This window comes from Henckelia pumila, chromosome 1, assembly GCF_033568475.1.
Source record: "Henckelia pumila isolate YLH828 chromosome 1, ASM3356847v2, whole genome shotgun sequence".
NCBI classification, from domain to species: domain Eukaryota; kingdom Viridiplantae; phylum Streptophyta; class Magnoliopsida; order Lamiales; family Gesneriaceae; genus Henckelia; species Henckelia pumila.
The window spans coordinates 150,466,620-150,486,070 of record NC_133120.1 but is presented as its reverse complement, the minus strand read 5'-3'; the positions used below and the strand labels follow the sequence as shown (position 1 = coordinate 150,486,070).

The window sequence follows — 19,451 nt, the reverse complement described above, 5'->3', positions numbered from 1 at the left end:
AAGCAACAGCAAAGGGCTGACGATGATGCAGGTATAGCTTTGGCTTCCTAAAAATATTTAGGAGTATAAAATAGCTTAGTTAAGGCTTTTAGAGATTAAATATTGATGCATGGGTATTTGAATTGTAGATGCCGTAGTGTGGACTAGTAGGCATGAGATCTAGACCAGTGGTGTTAGGATTTGACCCGCAGTGTTAGAGGTACGTAAGTACTGACCGAGATAGCCGACATGATATATATACTTATATGTTGCATGAGTATGTCCTATATGTTTTCCCTAATTTACTGCTTTAGCACATGCATGTTTTATACGGGACTACATCTTGTGAGATGGGAGTCATTGATAGTTTCCATAGGGAGCTTGTAATTCATCATGGACTCGAGTCAGGTATTGTCAGTTTCCATGTGATCCTTGTGTCCTGTTTTGGATTCAGGTCAGGTTTTGGGGAGGCTCAGCCCCTGGTTTTGCTATCACTAGGAGCGACCATAATGGTGGAGTAGACGCTATAGTTGATAGGGTGAATATACGAGTACCCCGCGGAGTCGCTCTCTGGCAAGGTACTGTATATTTGGTGGCGCCCTGAGTAGACTGTTTTACCCATGATTTTAAAGTCATTTGCTTGCTGCATATTAGTCTATATATCATTGCTTTCGTATTGAGTGATGTCGCTCACGCCCTGTGTTTGGTGTTCTTGGGATACCTTGTGTTTGGGCAGGTTTGATGCTAGACGATCCAGGAGGCTCGCACCAGGAGTGAGGCCGGTGCCGGAGGCAGTGAGAGTTAACGGTAAGGTTATGACCCTATGAACTTTCAATTTTGTTGTATAAGGATTATACACTTTTGTTATCGTCGGCTGTATTCTGCCGATCAGATTTGTTGCATTTTGTGTAATCCGCTATTCATGCTTTTAATATTATTGCACGCGCTTATTTACTCTGATTAGGTAGTGGATCCGGGTCGGGTCGCTACATTTATTGGTATCAGAGCGCATTGCAACTGGGAATTAACCAATGCAGATTAATACATTATCTGTTATTAATTGACATATGGTAGATTACGATGAGAGTCACGGCAGTGGAAGAGGTCACTGGGAGGATCGTCCTAGACATCGCGAGGAGTGAAGTAGTTTCGGCATGAACCGATTCCTTCAGATGGGTCCGAAGCCTTTGGTAGGTGGCGAGGCACCCGAAGTCGCCGAGAACTGGATCGAGCGCTTAGAGAACTGCTTTCGACAGTATCAGTGTACCAAGGAGCAGAAGATGGAGACGTTGGGTTTCCTACTTGAAGGCAATGCCAGGAAGTCGTGGATAACCGTATCTACATCTATCATAGCAGCCAGAGAAGTTGCTACTTGGGCAGAGTTCCGGGCGGCTTTTGAGAAGCTATATTTTCCACTGCATTTAAAGGCCATCGAGTTGTTGAGCTTGCGGCAGGGGATGATGACTATCAACGAGTACCAACAGAAGTTCATCGAGCTTCTCCCTTATTGTTCACAGTTTTCCGGTAGCTCTACAGCGTAATATACTCTATTCCTTCAAGGTCTTTAGCCTGAGATTCACCAGATGGTCGTTGTGGGTGGTGATCTGACTTATGAGGACTTGGTGAGATGTTGTCACCAGGAAGAGGACAACATTCGGAGGAACAGGGCCATGAGTTATTCTTCTTCCAAACCGACTAGCTCTTTGGGGCCGAAAGACCAGTCTTTCAAGAAACAGGGAGACACTTCTTCTTCTTCCTCTGGATCTGGCGGAGTGCACCGATTTAGTGGTCAAAAGTGGAACCGTTGTCAGCAGTGCAGACGGAGGCATCATGCAGGTCAGTGTCCTCGAGTGACCAGCGCATGTTTTCAGTGCGGACAGAAGGGACATATGAAGAGGGACTATCCTACTCTGATGGGAGCAGCGAGTGGATCCATAGGCATTCAGGAATCTGTGCAGCAGCAGCAGTACTCTTAGCAGCAGCATCAGCATTCGCAGACATTGCCACGACAGACATCTTCTCGAGGTCATTTTTCCTTACGGCCACATGTTCAGGGGCAGGTATTTGAACTAAACCAGGAGCAGGAGGAGGCAGACAGTGACCGTATGATTGCAGGTACCTGTAGCTTGTGTGTTTTTCCTGCGTATGTCTTGATTGACATTGGTGCGTCACACTCATTCATCTCAGCATGTTTTTTTAAGAAGTATAGATTGCTGTATATTCCTTTAGACATGTTGCTAGTTGTCTCTACTCCGATGGGTAGCAAGGTTTTAGCTAAATGTCTAGTGGTTGGTTTCTCTTTGGTTTTTGATTGGCATCAACTTAGTGCTAACCTGATGGTTTTAGACATGGAGGATTTCGACTGTATTATTGGGATTGATCTCTTGACTACCTAAAGATTGATAGTGGATTGCTATTAGAGGTTTGTTCAGTTTCGTCCTGAGGATGGTGAGGCGTGGTACTTCAATGGTGAGGGAGGGCGACCCCCGATGCTAGTGATTTCTGCTCTGAAAGCCAGGCGTGCTTTAGAGTCTGGCGAGAAAAGCTACCTTATCTACGCCATCGATGCATCCTTGGAGATACCAGACATCCAGGAGATACCCGTAGTTCGTGAGTTTCCCGATGAGTTTCCAGAGGAGATTCCAGGCTTACCACCAATGAGGGAGATCAAGTTTGGCATTGAGTTACTACTAGGGACAACACCGATTTCCAGAGCTCCGTATCATTTAGCACCCTTAAGAATGAGAGAGTTGCAGAATCAACTTCAGGATCTTCTTGATTAGGGATACATTAGGCCGAGTGTTTTGCCATGGGGAGCCCCAGTCCTTTTTGTTAAGAAGAAAGAGGTGTCGATGCGTTGTTGCATGACTATCGACAGCTTAACCAAGCAACTGTGAAGAATAAGTATCCTCTACCGCGAATAGATGATATGTTTGATCAGTTACAGGGTACTTCTATTTATTCAAAGATCGATTTGTGCTCGGGATATCACCAATTGCGGGTTAGAGAGGAGGATATCTCTAAGATATCATTTCGTACGCAGTATGGTCACTACGAGTTCTTAGTGATGTCGTTTGGTTTGACGAATTCTCCATCAGTTTTCATGGATTTGATGAACATGGTTTTCCGCAACTTTCTGGATAAGTTCGTGGTAGTGTTCATTGATGTATCTTGGTATATTCTTGCAGTATGGACGAGCACGTTTTCCATCTTCGTACAGTATTTCAGACACTAAGGGAGAGACAGTTGTACGCTAAGTTGAGCAAGTGTGAATTCTGGATTGACCGAGTTGTTTTTCTTGGTCATGTGATTTCACGAGACGGTGTTTCAGTTGATCCTAGTAAGACGGAATCCATTTTGAACTGGTCGCGTCCAAGAAAATTTCAGAGATTTGTAGTTTTCTTGGGATGGCAGGCTACTACCGAAGATTTGTGGAGAATATTTCTCAGGTCGCTAAGCCTTTGACTCAGCTGATGAAGAAGGATGTACCTTTCATTTGGACGTCAGAAAGTGAGGAGATTTTTCACGAACTACGGCGCCGTCTGACTACAGCTCCAGTGTTGGCCCTACTGTTGGAAAACGGTGATCAGATCAATCAGAATTGATACCCGATGCAGCGGAAGTTTAAAAATTTTATATGGAACGATTCCATATCATGGGTATCAAAACTTTACGATTAAATTGTGCGTGTAAAAATTAAATAACAATTAAATTTTTACCTTGAAATCTCGAAACGAGATTATGGACACCAACAGATAACTCTGCTCTTGTTGTATATCCCAGGAACTGATGGACGAACAATTCTTCAATCAGGTCCACGAACAGAAGTTTAATCCCTCTGATAGATTGCACTAGAAAATCTATCAGAAGTTTCTACGAAGAGAATTAACGAATTTGATCCGTTAAACCAGACTGCAAATTCAAAATTCACCGGCTGGAATTTTCAAAGAGAAAACACAGAGAGGGGCGGCCGAATTCTCTAGACTGGAGGCTAGGGTTTTCGAAAATTTTACCTCTATTATTTAATTTCTGTACTGCAATAACTTATTTATAATGTGGGCTGCTAACAGCTTTGGGCCCATTAGTCATAAGTTCAAGCCTGACAAGCAAAGCCCGCATATTCAGAAATTAATATAAAATTCATCGTGACTCAGATTGATAAACCAATTTCACCAATGTGCACAGAAACCATTTCTGCATCTTTTAAAGTCAAGATAAATTTTCTGAATCTGAATTCAGTGATTTCCAAAAATGCCCATCCCTATGTCATTTTAGGAAATCTTACTCTTCTACTCTGATATAAGAAGTCCTACTTCTTTGTTCATTAAATTCGACTCTTTAAATTTAACTATCTCAACGGGGATTAAAAAACCATTACTTGTGTGACCCTCAATGGTTCAGGGATACAGCTAGCCGTGGGCTCACAACTCCTTGTGACTCGAAACAACAATTTCCGACTTGCCCATCGAATCATGGTAAGAGCGCCTAGCAACATCGCCCCATGATTCCCTAGGTATCACTGATAGTGCCTGCAAGAACCAATAGATTTTGGTTAGCTTACAGTACGGTCCCTTCATCCATATATCCCGATCGAATCAACAACCATTGGTAAATCGAGAGTCGTTCGAGATTCGATAACTATGCAATGCATCTTGAAGATCAAATAGTGACATCGCATGTGCTACTAAGAAACCATTTCTTAAAACACATCATGTACTCTGGCCAGAGATTCGTCACACTAATATCTCCTCAGATTGCATAGGATATCCACACTAGCAAGTATGTGGTGAATCCTTGACAACAAAGCATCGACTCCTATATGTGTCGTAACTGTACCCAATCCCGACACCTGATGACCCCAATAGAGTCGGTAAATGAGTCAAAGTACAGTACTAGCATATAGAGTCTCAATGATGTTTCAAGTAGTAAGGACTAATGGTGTACAACCAAAACCGCGGACTTTATCCACTCGATAAGTGATAACCACTTGGAAAGTCCGGATAGGGTAGTTCGATCATTCATCGTATGAATATCCATTTGCATGCTTTGAACATCTCTATGTTCCATACCAATGAAACGTGGTACTCGGCATCGCAAATGCTAGTCTCAATCTCGAGCGATCCTTATCCTTATTAACGGACGGCTCAATCGACTTGGAACTGTTTAGAATATACAGTGACTATAAGATGTGTTTCATGATAGCCATCCCCATGTGCCACCACATCTTACATACACTATAGTATATTCAAGCTCTTCATCTAAACATCTTATAGTATGTCACAACATAATAATATGATAAAAGATAAAGTAAACGCCTTTATAAAAGTGTAAATTATATTAAACAAAAGATTGTTTATACATAGAGTCATCAAAGCCCTTAGCCACAAGTTGGCTCATAGGGCACCCACTCTTTCAATCTCCCACTTGCCCTAAAGCCAACTAGTCATACTACGCAGTCCCATTGCTTCGCGATGTTTGTCAAATAATGGTCCTGGCAAGGGCTTAGTAAGTGGATCAGCGATATTGTCTGCAGAGGCCACTCTCTCGACAGTGATGTCTCCTCTTTCCACGATCTCCCGGATGATGTGGTATTTCCTCAGTATGTGTTTGGATCTTTGATGAGACCTTGGTTCCTTTGCCTGAGCAACGGCACCCGTGTTGTCACAGTACACCGGGACTGGACCAAAAACTTCAGGAATAACGCCCAACTCTTGGACGAAATTCCTCATCCAAACGGCCTCTTTAGCAGCAGCTGATGCCGCAATGTATTCTGCCTCAGTGGTGGAATCCGCTGTGGTGTCCTGCTTGGAACTCTTCCAAGAGACAGCACCGCCATTGAGCATGAACACAAATCCAGAGGTTGACTTCGAGTCATCCACGTCACTTTGGAAGCTAGAGTCGGTATAGCCTTCCAATTTCAGTTCTCTTCCTCCATATACCATGAACATATTCTTAGTCCTTCGTAAGTACTTAAGAATGTCCTTCACGGCTTTCCAATGCATTTGACCGGGATTAGCTTGATATCTGCTCGTGACACTCAGAGCAAATGCTACATCCGGTCTGGTAGATATCATCCCATACATGATACTACCTATGGCTGACGCATATGGTACATGTGTCATTTTCTCTATCTCTTCATCAGTCTTGGGACACATGGACTTGGATAGAGAAACTCCATGACACATAGGTAGATTTCCTCTCTTGGACCCATCCATTGAAAACCTTTTCAATATGGTTTCGATGTAGGTTGCTTGAGTGAGTCCTATCATTCTCTTAGATTTATCTCTATAGATCTGTATCCCTAGAATATAGGATGCCTCACCCAAATCCTTCATCGAGAATCTACCTGATAACCATATCTTTGTTGATTGCAACATCCCTACATCATTCCCAATGAGTAGGATGTCATCAACATAAAGTACTAAGAATGTCACAGCATCCTTAACTACTTTCTTGTACACGCACGGTTCCTCCGGGTTCTTGATGAAACCAAAATCCTTTATTGTTTCATCAAATTTCTGGTTCCAACTTCTTGATGCTTGTTTGAGACCATAGATCGATCTCTGAAGCTTGCATACCTTATGCTCGCTTCCCATGGATGTGTATCCCTCAGGCTGCGTCATATAGATCTCTTCCTTAATGTTTCCATTAAGAAATGCAGTCTTCACATCCATTTGCCATATCTCATAGTCATACCAAGCAGCTATGGCAATAAGGATTCTTATGGACTTGAACATTGCAACTGGTGAAAAGGTTTCATCATAGTCAACTCCTTGTCTTTGAGTATAACCTTTCGCCACCAATCGTGCCTTGTAGGTCAATACCTTACCATCAGGCCCAAGCTTTCTCTTGTAGATCCATTTACACCCTATTGGAACAATTCCATCGGGAGGATCTACTAAAGACCAAACTTGGTTTGTATGCATCGAATCTATTTCCGACTGCATAGCTTCAAGCCATAAATTTGAATCCGCATCAGAAATTGCTTCCTTGAAGTTTCTTGGATCACATCCAACGTCGGGTTCATCTTGATCCCCTTCAAGAAGAAGACCATATCGAATAGGAGGTCTAGAAGTCCTCTCGGATCTTCTAAGTATAGGCGTGTCCTCTGAAGATTCTTGAGGTATGGGATCATTATTTTGTATTTCGGGTTCTTCTCGAATTTCTTCGAGTTCCATCATCTCGCCTTTCTTATCCAATAAGAACTCCTTCTCCAAGAAGGTGGCATTCCTTGAAACAAACACTTTTGTTTCAGTAGGATGATAGAAATAATATCCGATTGAATTCTTCGGATACCCTACAAAATAACATAAGGTGGATCGACTATCCAACTTATCTCCCACTATCTTCTTCACGTAAGCTGGACATCCCCAAATCCTCAAGTACGAATACTTAGGAGCTTTGCCATTCCATAACTCGTATGGTGTTTTGTCCACTGCTTTGGTGTGGACGTTGTTCAACAACAATACCGCCGTTTCAAGCGCGTAGCCCCAAAACGAAGGTGGAAGCTCAGTGAAGCTCATCATGGATCGAACCATGTCCAACAAAGTTCGATTACGACGCTCCGATACACCATTCAGCTGAGGTGTCATAGGAGGAGTCCACTGAGAGAGAATCCCATTCTCTTTCAGATAGTCCAAAAACTCGGTACTTAAGTATTCCCCGCCTCGATCCGATCGAAGTGCTTTAATACTTTTACCTAGCTTGTTTTCTACTTCAGCCTTGAATTCTTTGAACTTTTCAAATGCTTCAGACTTATATTTCATTAAATATAAATACCCATACCTTGAATAATCATCAGTAAATGTAATGAAGTAGTTGTGGCCAAATTGAGTACCAATTCTAAATGGACCACAAACATCTGTATGGATCAAATCCAACAGATTTTGACTACGCTCAGGTTTCCCCTTGAATGGAGATTTAGTCATTTTTCCTTTCAGGCAGGATTCACAAGTAGGTAGAGAGTTAATATCAGACATATCAAACATGCCCTCTCCCACTAGCTTGTTCATCCTCCTTGAGGAAATATGACCTAGCCTAGCATGCCAAAGGTTTGCCGGGTTTTGACTATCGATTTTCCTTTTGTTCGTTGTTACCGGTTTATCAACATAATTTATTGGAACGTCTTTTAATTTTAAGTTATATAGATCGTTTTCAAGTTTTCCATTTCCAATCAAACATTCATTCTTGTAAATATTGCAAATCCCATTCACAAAATTGCAAGAAAAACCATCTCTATAAAGCATAGAAATAGAAATAATGTTTTTAATCAAATCTGGAACAAATAAAACATCTCTCAAAAGTAACTTAAAATCGTTCTGCAAAATTAAATAAACATCTCCCACAGCTTTAGCTTCAACTCTAGAACCATTTCCGAGCCTCAGCTGGGTCTCACCCATTCTAAGCTTGCGACTTCTTGTCATCACCTGCAAATCATTGCAAATGTGAGATCCACATCCGGTATCTAATACCCAAGAAGTAGTATTAAGTAAAACATTTATTTCAATATAGAACATACCCTTCGCAGTTCGCAACTGCTCTAGATATTCCTTGCAGTTACATTTCCAATGACCGGGTTTCTTGCAGTGATGGCAAACATCCTTGGACTTTTCCATGTTTTAAGCCTTTGTCTTGTTCTTCTTCTCGGGTCCGGTTTTCTTGGGTGGGGCAGAACGTTTCTTACCCTTTGTACTTGGCCCCTTCTTAGCTGAAGAAGAGGAGCCCACCAAGAGAACTGGTTTATCCTTCTTTAAAGTGGCTTCATATGTTACAAGAATATTGACCATCTCTTCAAGGGAGGCCTCTATCTTGTTCATATTGAAATTCACCACAAATCCGTCAAACGAAGAAGGAAGAGAAAGAAGTAATAAGTCCACATTGATTTCATGCTCCAACACCAAATCAAGCGTTACCAACTTCTGTATGAGCCAAATCACTCGTACCCCATGATCACGGACCGAAGTCCCTTCACGCATGCGACACGTCATTAGCTCTTTTACAGTAGCGAACCTTTCAGCTCTCGATTGAGCCCCAAAAAGTTCCTTGAGTTGTACGTGAATGTCAGCAGCATTCACGGTATCCTCAAATCGCCTCTGGAGTTCATCAGACATCGAGGCTTGCATATAGCATTTGGCCTTGATATCATGGTCCCACCATATATCAAGTTTGGCCAACTCTTCCGGACTTATATCAGCTGGTGCTTCCTTCGGAGGAGATTTTTCTAACACGTAGAGCATCTTCTCCGAGGTCAAGACAATCTTCAACTTACGGAACCATTCCGTATAGTTTGCACCAGTCAGTTTATTTTGTTCGAGAATAGAGAATAGTGGATTGCGCGAATTCATCTTAATGAAATACCGAAAAGAAACAGACAATAATCAGTGATTGTTTAATTAATTTACTAAGACATAAAATAGGCAAAATTTATTTTATGAATCTCACTCCCACTATTTTAACGATTTCACTACCCTCTAGTGAAAACGGGAAACTGTTTTCCTTAGTGGGAACATGGAGTCCAATTGACAAACTATGGTCCCGAATAATATCAGCCAACCATAATTTTCAAAAGGTAGAGCCCAATTTCTTCCAAAGCAACCTCCACGTTTTTACCTCATGTCCAATAAGGGCCCAATAATATGATGTCGTTTATTGTGGCATGTCAAGATGATCCATCAATATTAAGTTGTGATGGACGGTCGCCATGTGGATCCCCCAATAATATGAGCCGATCCCATGGGAGTTCCACCCAACTTACAACATGTGTCGATCCAATGTATAGCTTTCCGACGAACGGGCCCCCCAATAATATGAGCCGGACCGTATCCGCGGGTAGCATCTCATACATTGATCGTTGATGGAAGGTAGGAACATTTAAACAATATTTAAATTTCCTTTATTTATCTTGATATCAATTTTAAATCATATTTAAAATGAGGGATTTTAATTTTGAAAATTTGTCTCATCATTTAAAATTTGTATGTTTGCGGGATTCATACAATTTAGTCTAAAACATGCATACAACGATAATATCATATATTATATAGGATGATCGATTCCATTTCTAATCGACCCGTGGTTGCCAATCACGAGTCTAAGTCCAATCCTAGGTAATATGCAGGTATGCAATGCAATCCTATTACATTGAGCTTCCAATTTACATTTCTTCAGTCTTTATTGTCTGCTGGGCCCACCTCCGTCTTCAATTCTTCATCTCCCACTAAGTCTAATGTATTTACAATAAATAACTATGACAAGTAGGGGATACATTTTAAGGGGTGGGAACGGGCCATAAACCAGGCCCACTTTTATTACATATGACAATTCATATTGGGCCATAAACCAGACCCATTAATAAATCCAAAAACAATAAAAACAAATGTAAATTCCCTAACATACACTTACAAAATTGGTCATGGCAATCGATCATCCTTATCCAATAATATTTAATTCAAAATTAATTTATTGGATAACATGCAATGGCAATTTAAATTAAAAGGATAAAATCATATTCCATATATAAAATTTTATTTTACATACAAAATCATATTTTATCTTTTTATCAAATAAAATCATATTTTACATATAAAATCCAATTTTATACATAAAATCATATTTTACTCAATATTTCCATAAGATCATATCTTATCATCAATTGTACCAAAAATAATTAATTTCATAAAATTTGATTTAACGGATAAAATCTATAAATTTTCAAAAAATTCAAATTTATCCAAAAATCAATTTTAAAATTTTCGGACTCGAACAATTCGATCCGACGCCTCGTGGACCAATCAAAAACAATTTTTGATCGGACCAAAAATAGAATTTTAACATATTAAAATTTTAATTAAAAATAAAAACTAATTTTCCCGGGCCGCCCGGGACGATCCCGGGCAGCCCGCGCCCCAAAAGGGGCTCGGGCCGGGCAGCCTGTCGCTGCCCCTTGGGCAGCGACGATCGCTGCCCTGGGCAGCAGCGTGCGCTACCCAGCGCAGCGCTGCAGTGTCGTGCGCTGCCCTGGGCAGCGACCATTGCTGCCCGTGTTTTGCCCGAAAAAAAAAATTTATTTTAAAAAATTTATTTTGTTTCAAAAACCGAGGCTTAAAAATATTTGTACAATCGATTAATTTAATCGCTTGATCTGAGCAACCTGGCTCTGATACCACTATTGGAAAACGGTGATCAGATCAATCAGAATTGATACCCGGTGCAGCGGAAGTTTAAAAATTTTATATGGAACGATTCCATATCATGGGTATCAAAACTTTACGATTAAATTGTGCGTGTAAAAATTAAATAACAATTAAATTTTTACCTTGAAATCTCGAAACGAGATTATGGACACCAACAGATAACTCTGCTCTTGTTGTATATCCCAGGAACTGATGGACGAACAATTCTTCAATCAGGTCCACGAACAGAAGTTTAATCCCTCTGATAGATTGCACTAGAAAATCTATCAGAAGTTTCTACGAAGAGAATTAACGAATTTGATCCGTTAAACCAGACTGCAAATTCAAAATTCACAGGCTGGAATTTTCAGAGAGAAAACACAGAGAGGGGCGGCCGAATTCTCTAGACTGGAGGCTAGGGTTTTCGAAAATTTTACCTCTGTTATTTAATTTCTGTACTACAATAACTTATTTATAATGTGGGCTGCTAACAGCTTTGGGCCCATTAATCATAAGTTCAAGCCTGACAAGCAAAGCCCGCATATTCAGAAATTAATATAAAATTCATCGTGACTCAGATTGATAAAACAATTTCACCAATGTGCACAGAAACCATTTCTGCATCTTTTAAAGTCAAGATAAATTTTCTGAATCTGAATTCAGTGATTTCCAAAAATGCCCATCCCTATGTCATTTTAGGAAATCTTACTCTTCTACTCTGATATAAGAAGTCCTACTTCTTTGTTCATTAAATTTAACTCTTTAAATTTAACTATCTCAACGGGGATTAAAAAACCATTACTTGTGTGACCCTCAATGGTTCAGGGATACAGCTAGCCGTGGGCTCACAACTCCTTGTGACTCGGAACAACAATTTCCGACTTGCCCATCGAATCATGGTAAGAGCGCCTAGCAACATCACCCCATGATTCCCTAGGTATCACTGATAGTGCCTGCAAGAACCAATAGATTTTGGTTAGCGTACATTACGGTCCCTTCATCCATATATCCCGATCGAATCAACAACCATTGGTAAATCGAGAGTCGTTCGAGATTCGATAACTATGCAATGCATCTTGAAGATCAAATAGTGACATCGCATGTGCTACTAAGAAACCATTTCTTAAAACACATCATGTACTTTGGCCAGAGATTCGTCACACTAATATCTCCTCAGATTGCATAGGATATCCACACTAGCAAGTATGTGGTGAATCCTTGACAACAAAGCATCGACTCCTATATGTGTCGTAACTGTACCCAATCCCGACACCTGATTACCCCAATAGAGTCGGTAAACGAGTCAAAGTACAGTACTAGCATATAGAGTCTCAATGATGTTTCAATTAGTAAGGACTAATGGTGTACAACCAAATCCGCGGACTTTATCCACTCAATAAGTGATAACCACTTGGAAAGTCCGGATAGGGTAGTTCGATCATTCATCGTATGAATATCCATTTGCATGCTTTGAACATCTCTATGTTCCATACCAATGAAACGTGGTACTCGGCATCGCAAATGCTAGTCTCAATCTCGAGCGATCCTTATCCTTATTAACGGATGGCTCAATCGACTAGGAACTGTTTAGAATATAAGTGACTATAAGATGTGTTTCATGATAGCCATCCCCATGTGCCACCACATCTTACATACACTATAGTATATTCAAGGTCTTCATCTAAACATCTTATAGTATGTCACAACATAATAATATGATAAAAGATAAAGTAAACGCCTTTATAAAAGTGTAAATTATATTAAACAAAAGATTGTTTATACATAGAGTCATCAAAGCCCTTAGCCACAAGTTGGCTCACAGGGCACCCACTCTTTCAACTACCATCTGGATCAGGTGGATTTGTAGTTCACACCGATGCTTCTCTCCAAGGTTTGGGATGTGTGTTATCGTAGAGAGGTCATGTGATTGCCTATGCCTCTAGGCAATTGAAGACTGATGAGAAGAACTATCCCGTACATGATTTAGAGTTTGCGGTCATTGTCTTTGCTCTTATGATATGGCGTCATTATTTTTACGGTGAGAGGTTCGAGATCTTCACTGACCATAAGAGTTTGAAGTACTTGTTCACTCAGGCTGAGTAGAACATAAGGCAGCATCGTTGGATGGATTTGCTGAAGGACTACGATTGCGAGATCAAGTACCATCCAGGCTTTTCTAATCCAATTGCGGATGCTCTTAGCCGCAAAGTGTATGTGAGTTTGCTTCGTACCAGCTCAATTGCACGAGTGGTAGAGGAGTGTTGTTCCTTGGGTTTCACTTTTCGACACAAGAAGGAAAATCAGGGAGTTTGCGTTTCGTCAGTACTTGCCGAACCAATGCTGTATACTCGTATATGTGAGTCGCAGACCGTTGATCCGAAGACGCAGAAGTTAGCCCGATTGGCACAGGATGGGAATAATTCTGGTTTTCATTTGCAGAATGATGGTCTGTTGTGTCTCTCTGGACGTGTGGTGGTTCCTGATGATTCCACACTAAGGGAGGAGATTCTGACACAGGCTCACCGTAGTAGATTCTCTGTTCATCCAGGAAGTATGAAAATGTACAAAGATCTACGTACGAGGTTTTGTTGGAAAGGAATGAAGCGCAATGTTTATCAGTTCGTATCTCGATGCCTTGTGTGTCAACAGGTCAAGGTAAAATTTTGACGACCCTGTGGTTTGCTCCAGAGTTTAGAGATTCCTGAGTGGAAGTGGGAGCATGTGAGATGGATTTTTTCACCCACTTGCCGATGTCTTTCAGGAATTGCGATGCCATTTGGGTTGTTGTCGATCGATTGTTGAAATCCGCGCATTTCTTGCCTTACAATCGGAACTTTACATTCGACAGAATGGCATATCTATACGTGCAAGAGGTTGTTAGTCTGTATGGAATTCCGTTGAGTATTGTCAGCGACAGAGATCAGAGGTTTACCTCTAGGTTTTGGGGTAGTTTCCAGCGAGCTCTTGGCACTACTCTGATTTTGAGTACATCTTACCACCCGAAGACCGACGGGCAGAGTGGGAGGACTATTCGTACCCTCGAGGACATGCTTCGATCAATAGTGACAGATTTTGGACCAGCGTGGCATGATCATTTGGCGTTGGTAGAGTTTGCTTATAATAACATTTACCACAACAGCATTGACATGGAACCATTCGAGGCTTTATACGGACGCCGCTGTCGTACGCCTTTGTTTTGGGACGAAGTTGGCGAACATCAAGTCGAAGGTCAACAGATGATTCAGCAGATGACCGATGCAGTGGATTTGATCCGTAAGAGGATTAAGGCAGCCCAAGATCGATAGGCTAGCTACGCTAACACTCACCGCAGGCCGTTACATTTTGAGGTAGGGGATGTTCCTGCGAGTGTCGCATTTTCGGAAGGTGATGAGATTTGGACTCAAAGGCAAGTTGTCGCCGAGATTTATCGGTCCTTTCGAGGTTCTCGAGAAAGTTGGAGATGTGGCTTATCGCCTAGTTTTGCCACTGTATCTTTCTAGTATCCATGATGTGTTTTACGTGTCCTTGTTGAGGTAGTACGTGGCAGATGAGTCGCACATTTTGAATCCGAATGAGTTGAAATTGGATCAAGATTTGTCCGATGTGGAGAGACCTCTCAGAATTCTCGACAGAAAGGACAAGGTGTTTCGCAACAAGCGCATACCTCTAGTGATGGTGCAGTGGCAGCATAGGAAAACTGGAGAAGCAACTTGGGAGCTGGAGATCCGGATGCGAGCTGAGCATCCAGAGTTGTTTCGATGTTTTGTAATTTTCTTTGTAAGAAATATTTGTACTTTGTAATTTTTAGTTGTAATAAAAAACATTGTTTGAATTTCAATGCTTTTCCTCTAGACTTAAATTTCGAGAATGAAATTTCTTAAGTGGGGGAGAATGTAGTAACCCGTAACCCAATGAAGTGATTAAGGAAATTAATCATAATTAATATTACTAAAGTTTGGACGGCCCGAGGAGAAGTTCGGAGGATCCGAAGGCGTTCGGACGATCCAAAGTTATGTTCGGATGCTCGGATCGTGATCGAACGATCCGTCGGTAGGTTTGGATGGTCCGATCATGGCTAGGGCTTACGTTACCAAGGTTATGTCATGGCTGACGCATTGATGGGACTTCGAACCCTCCGAAGTCAAGATCGAACGCTCCGATCGTTTTCAGAGGCTCCGAATTGGGTTCGAACGGTCCGAACTCCGTCTATAAATAGACGGTCTGGCAACGCTTTGTCGCGTCGCGCCCAAATTTCCCAACTCAAATCAGATAAACAAAGTATGCAGTAGTGTGAGTATGGATATTTTCCACGAGTAAAGTGAAATTTATTGTGTTCTAAACAAAATAAAAAAGGGTTTTGAGTTTTGAAATTAACTACTGAAAATTTAAAAGCAATATTTAATGAAATTATATCAACTATCATGCAAGATTAAATTATAACAAATAAATCAATGAAAAACAAGTCTTGGTATCGGTCGACTACACCCTTGAAATTATTCATTCGATCATCGATTACCTAGAAATAATTAATTCTATCAAATATTCATCATTGAAAATTAAATTCATGTTTCACCTTAATCTTAGTTAACTAGACACAAGCGTTCTAGGTTAACCATTACCAATGAATTAGCCCAATACAAGCAATTATATTTAAATCCATGATAGCATTCAAACTAGTGAAACTGACGAATCTAGACAACACATACACAAGCGGATGCATTTAATCTAGTCAATTGTCGTACCAACAATTTAATAAATTCACAAGCGGAAAATATCAATCGTAGTTTCCTCGCAAATTAGTTTATTCAAACAATTACGGATTTGAATTCTAATTTAGCAGTAGATTGTATAGCGAAATCCTATGGTGATTAATCCAAAAATCTCACATACAAGAATGAAATAAATCAGAACAAATTTTGATACTCAATAATAATTAAAAACTGAAAATTTGAATCTCACAAATAAACAAAATCAAGGGCTTGTCTTACTCAACCAAGTTCTAGAAACTAGCCACAACGATTCATGAAAAACGAAAGAAAAATCAAAAGAAAAAGAAGAATTCTTAAGAAAGGATGAATAAAAACCTAGCCGCCAAGGAATACTTGGTCTGTAAGCTTCAAAGTCTGATAATAATCTCCACAAAATGGAATAAAGACCTAATAAAATGCTAGAGTCCAAAATAAAAGAGTTTCAAAAAATAAAAATTATTTCCCGAACAGCCCGTCTAGCTCGATCGGTAGAGTTTGACCGATCGAGCGAGATATTCTCTGTCCCGATTATCCTGATTTTCTTCATACGGCCGCTCGATCGGTAGAATTTGGCGGATCGAACGGCCAAAACTCTATCTTCAAATCTCTCTTCTTTCATGTCCCTCGCTCGATCGGTAAAGTTCTACCGATCGAGCAGCCAAAATTCTGTCCATAAGTTCTTCAAAATTCCGCATTCTACCAAATAAACCGGGAAACAAGTAGTGAAACACGATAAATGAAATACAAACGAAATACGTAATTAAAACACATAAATGCATGCAAAACAACAACAGAATGATGCTAAAATATGTAACACAAACACAACTATCAAATTACTCCACACTTAATCCTTGCTCGCCCTCGAGCAAGTCATGCAAAAACAAAATGAAATAGAACAAACACATAAGCAAGGACGAATCATGTATAACATATCCTCAGAGAAGTTTTGTCCACACAAAAACAAGTTCATACTACTCTCGATTAGCAATGATACACCTTCAGTCGAATGCAAACGTGTGTGCATGACATGTTACCCCAGTTACATGCAACTTCAAAAGACAAGTTTTAAGACTGTTTGCCGACCTATAACAATTCAGTGTAATTCTTCACAATCAAGAACCCTCCTCTCAACAATCCATCAACACAACACAACTCTCTTGAGATATAATTACGCACCTGACAATTTTAAAGTCCCAATAATTACCCGCATACTTAGCTATAACTAGATAGGATTCGAATTTCAATCCCCTCGTCTATAGCCCGAATGGAACTACAATCACATGGAATCCGCAAACTTAGCTATGAAATAGTGAATAGAATTTCATTCACCTTCCAAGCTCTGATGGAATTGGTATTTTAAAAAATTTTCAAGAATTCAACCCCATGTTATTTGCATACTTAGCCACAAACAATACGAGTAGGATTTCAATCATTTTGCACGCAACCAGGATGAAGTTAATTGTTCATCAATGCGTTATAAAAATAATTCAAAAAGATGAGCCCAAGAGTGTATATGCCATATCAGAGAGATCATCGAAATTCAAGAAACTATCAAGTTCCGCAAACACCTATTGTAGTGCAATGGTCCAACAGACATCCACAAAATCTAATACATCACTACACTTCACCGGTTAAACATGTGTGCTTGAAATTTTCAACTAACAACCTACGGTTTCTCATATCTAATCAAGAGTATAAAATTTCACAAAAAATTCAATTTTTTCTTCAACTTCCTCATCATAGGCAATAACTTCATCCTCAACTCATGCATTTGAACAAACATGCAAAACGCTACAACATTTCACAAACTAAATGCAATTAATTAACAAAACTAAATTCAATGTTATGAATGCACCCCCCCCCCCCCCCCCAAACACTTAAATGAAGCATTGCCCTCAATGCTGCAAAACACAAACACAAACAAACAACAAAATTGTAATGCCCCGAAAAATACCCAATTAAATAATTTATGAGAATTGGAATTAAATTTCTAAGTTTCATAAATTAAAGGACTGCAATTGAAGTTTGGAGATAACCATGGACTAGATTGCAGTTTTGGGAAAGATCAGGGACTAAACTGTAAATATGGGTTGACCTATTAATTGCATCAATTATTAAGATTATATGCATGTGATATGCATTCACCCATTTTTAGAAGAAGAACAGTGAGGGAGAGAGAAAGCCATAGTCAAGGCTTTTCAAGCTTTTCAAGTCCCGATACAAGGAAATCCAACCGGTAGAATTTTGATTTGAGCATGGATTTGCGATCCTCGCAACAAGAGCTACGTTTCTACGTAAGTATGATTAAATTCTACCAAGTTCTAATTTTGAGATGTTGCTGGATTTGGGTTTTATGGTATAAATATGTTCTTGAGATAATGGAGATGGTATATCTAAGACGGTTTGAGAAAATACCATCGTTTGAACATGTTTTTGATTTTTGAAGTATTTTCAGAATTTCTGAAAATTTTGGATGATGGATTTCAAAATTTAAGGATGATTTTGATGATGATATTATGATGGAATTGTGATAATATTGATGTTGAGAAATTTGGAAATACTCGATTTTTAGACGTTATGCCGTCGGATTGAATTTTGAAGAAATTATTAAATGATTATTTTAGCAAGGATGGCAATGAATGATATTGAGAAATAATTTTGTCCATTTCAGATTTTGAATTGGAATTTATTGAATTGGAATCGCAAGAAATCGAGTTGTTTAGAGTTAGATCAAGATTGAGAATGATTATTGTTCAAAATGCGATTTTTGGATCGAACAAGAAATTGATATGAATTTCATATGAATGTAGCTTTCAAGACTTGAGCATTTCTGGACTTGGAATTGAGGTATGGATAGACAATGAAGAGCTTGGGATTGAATCCTCGAGAATATTTGAGATTCTCGAGCCCAATAAATCACACACTTATTAGTTATATTATTTGAATTATATGAATTGATTGAATAGCATGAAATTATGAATTTGATTTTATTCAATGATTATCGATATATGACTCATGCTAATGATTTGATATATGAGATGAGATGCTCAGATTGAGCAGAGATTTTGATATATTGAATTGCATCATCTCATTCATATTGAGCCATACTTTGTTCAGATTTGATGGCAGACTTGCCTAGATTGCAGCGAACATTTGGGTCTATATTTGAGTGGCATGGAATGTAGAGCAACTTCCATGACCAGAATACTCTATATAGGAGTGCCGAAGTCCGGGGTTGAGAAGCTCAACGCCCACCCCGATTGGGAGAGTAGGTGGTGACGTTGTGTTTTCGATTCCCTTGAAATCCCTAAGATCAAGATTTAGACTGAATCAGAGAATTGATAACCCCAGATTCTCGAGCATGCATTTCTTCCATGCATTATCCATTTGAGATTACTTATGGATTTATATTGATATCATTGAAGTGTTTAATTGCTCATTTGTTTCTGTCATTCATACTGAGTTTTTATACTCACCGGTTTTTCGACTGTTACTTTGTCTTGTGTGTGTGCATTGCAACAGGTGGTTTGGGGTCAAGCTTTAGAGAAACATA

At 39.8% G+C, this 19,451-nt stretch overlaps 2 protein-coding genes across 2 annotated transcripts; both read left to right on the top strand.

Annotated features, from left to right (window-relative positions):
• The first annotated feature begins 1,133 nt into the window (after positions 1–1,133).
• On the top strand, positions 1,134–1,520 carry LOC140874207 (uncharacterized). The gene has a single exon (XM_073277489.1). The coding sequence runs from the start codon at positions 1,134–1,136 to the stop codon at positions 1,518–1,520; it is 387 nt and encodes a 128-aa protein (XP_073133590.1).
• A 42-nt stretch (positions 1,521–1,562) lies between these two features.
• On the top strand, positions 1,563–14,455 carry LOC140874206 (uncharacterized). Its single transcript, XM_073277488.1, has 4 exons — positions 1,563–1,815; positions 13,321–13,711; positions 13,800–13,805; positions 13,912–14,455. Exons 1-4 carry the CDS (start codon positions 1,563–1,565, stop codon positions 14,453–14,455), a joined length of 1,194 nt encoding a protein of 397 aa, XP_073133589.1.
• The last annotated feature ends 4,996 nt before the right edge of the window (positions 14,456–19,451 follow it).

Coding starts and splice junctions, on each gene's coding strand:
- LOC140874207 (XM_073277489.1), top strand. CDS start 1,134: ATGAACCGATTCCTTCAGATGGGTCCGAAGCCTTTGGTAGGTGGCGAG.
- LOC140874206 (XM_073277488.1), top strand. CDS start 1,563: ATGGTCGTTGTGGGTGGTGATCTGACTTATGAGGACTTGGTGAGATGT. Junction 1,816..13,320: donor CAGACGGAGGCATCATGCAG/GTCAGTGTCCTC, acceptor AGTACCATCCAG/GCTTTTCTAATCCAATTGCG.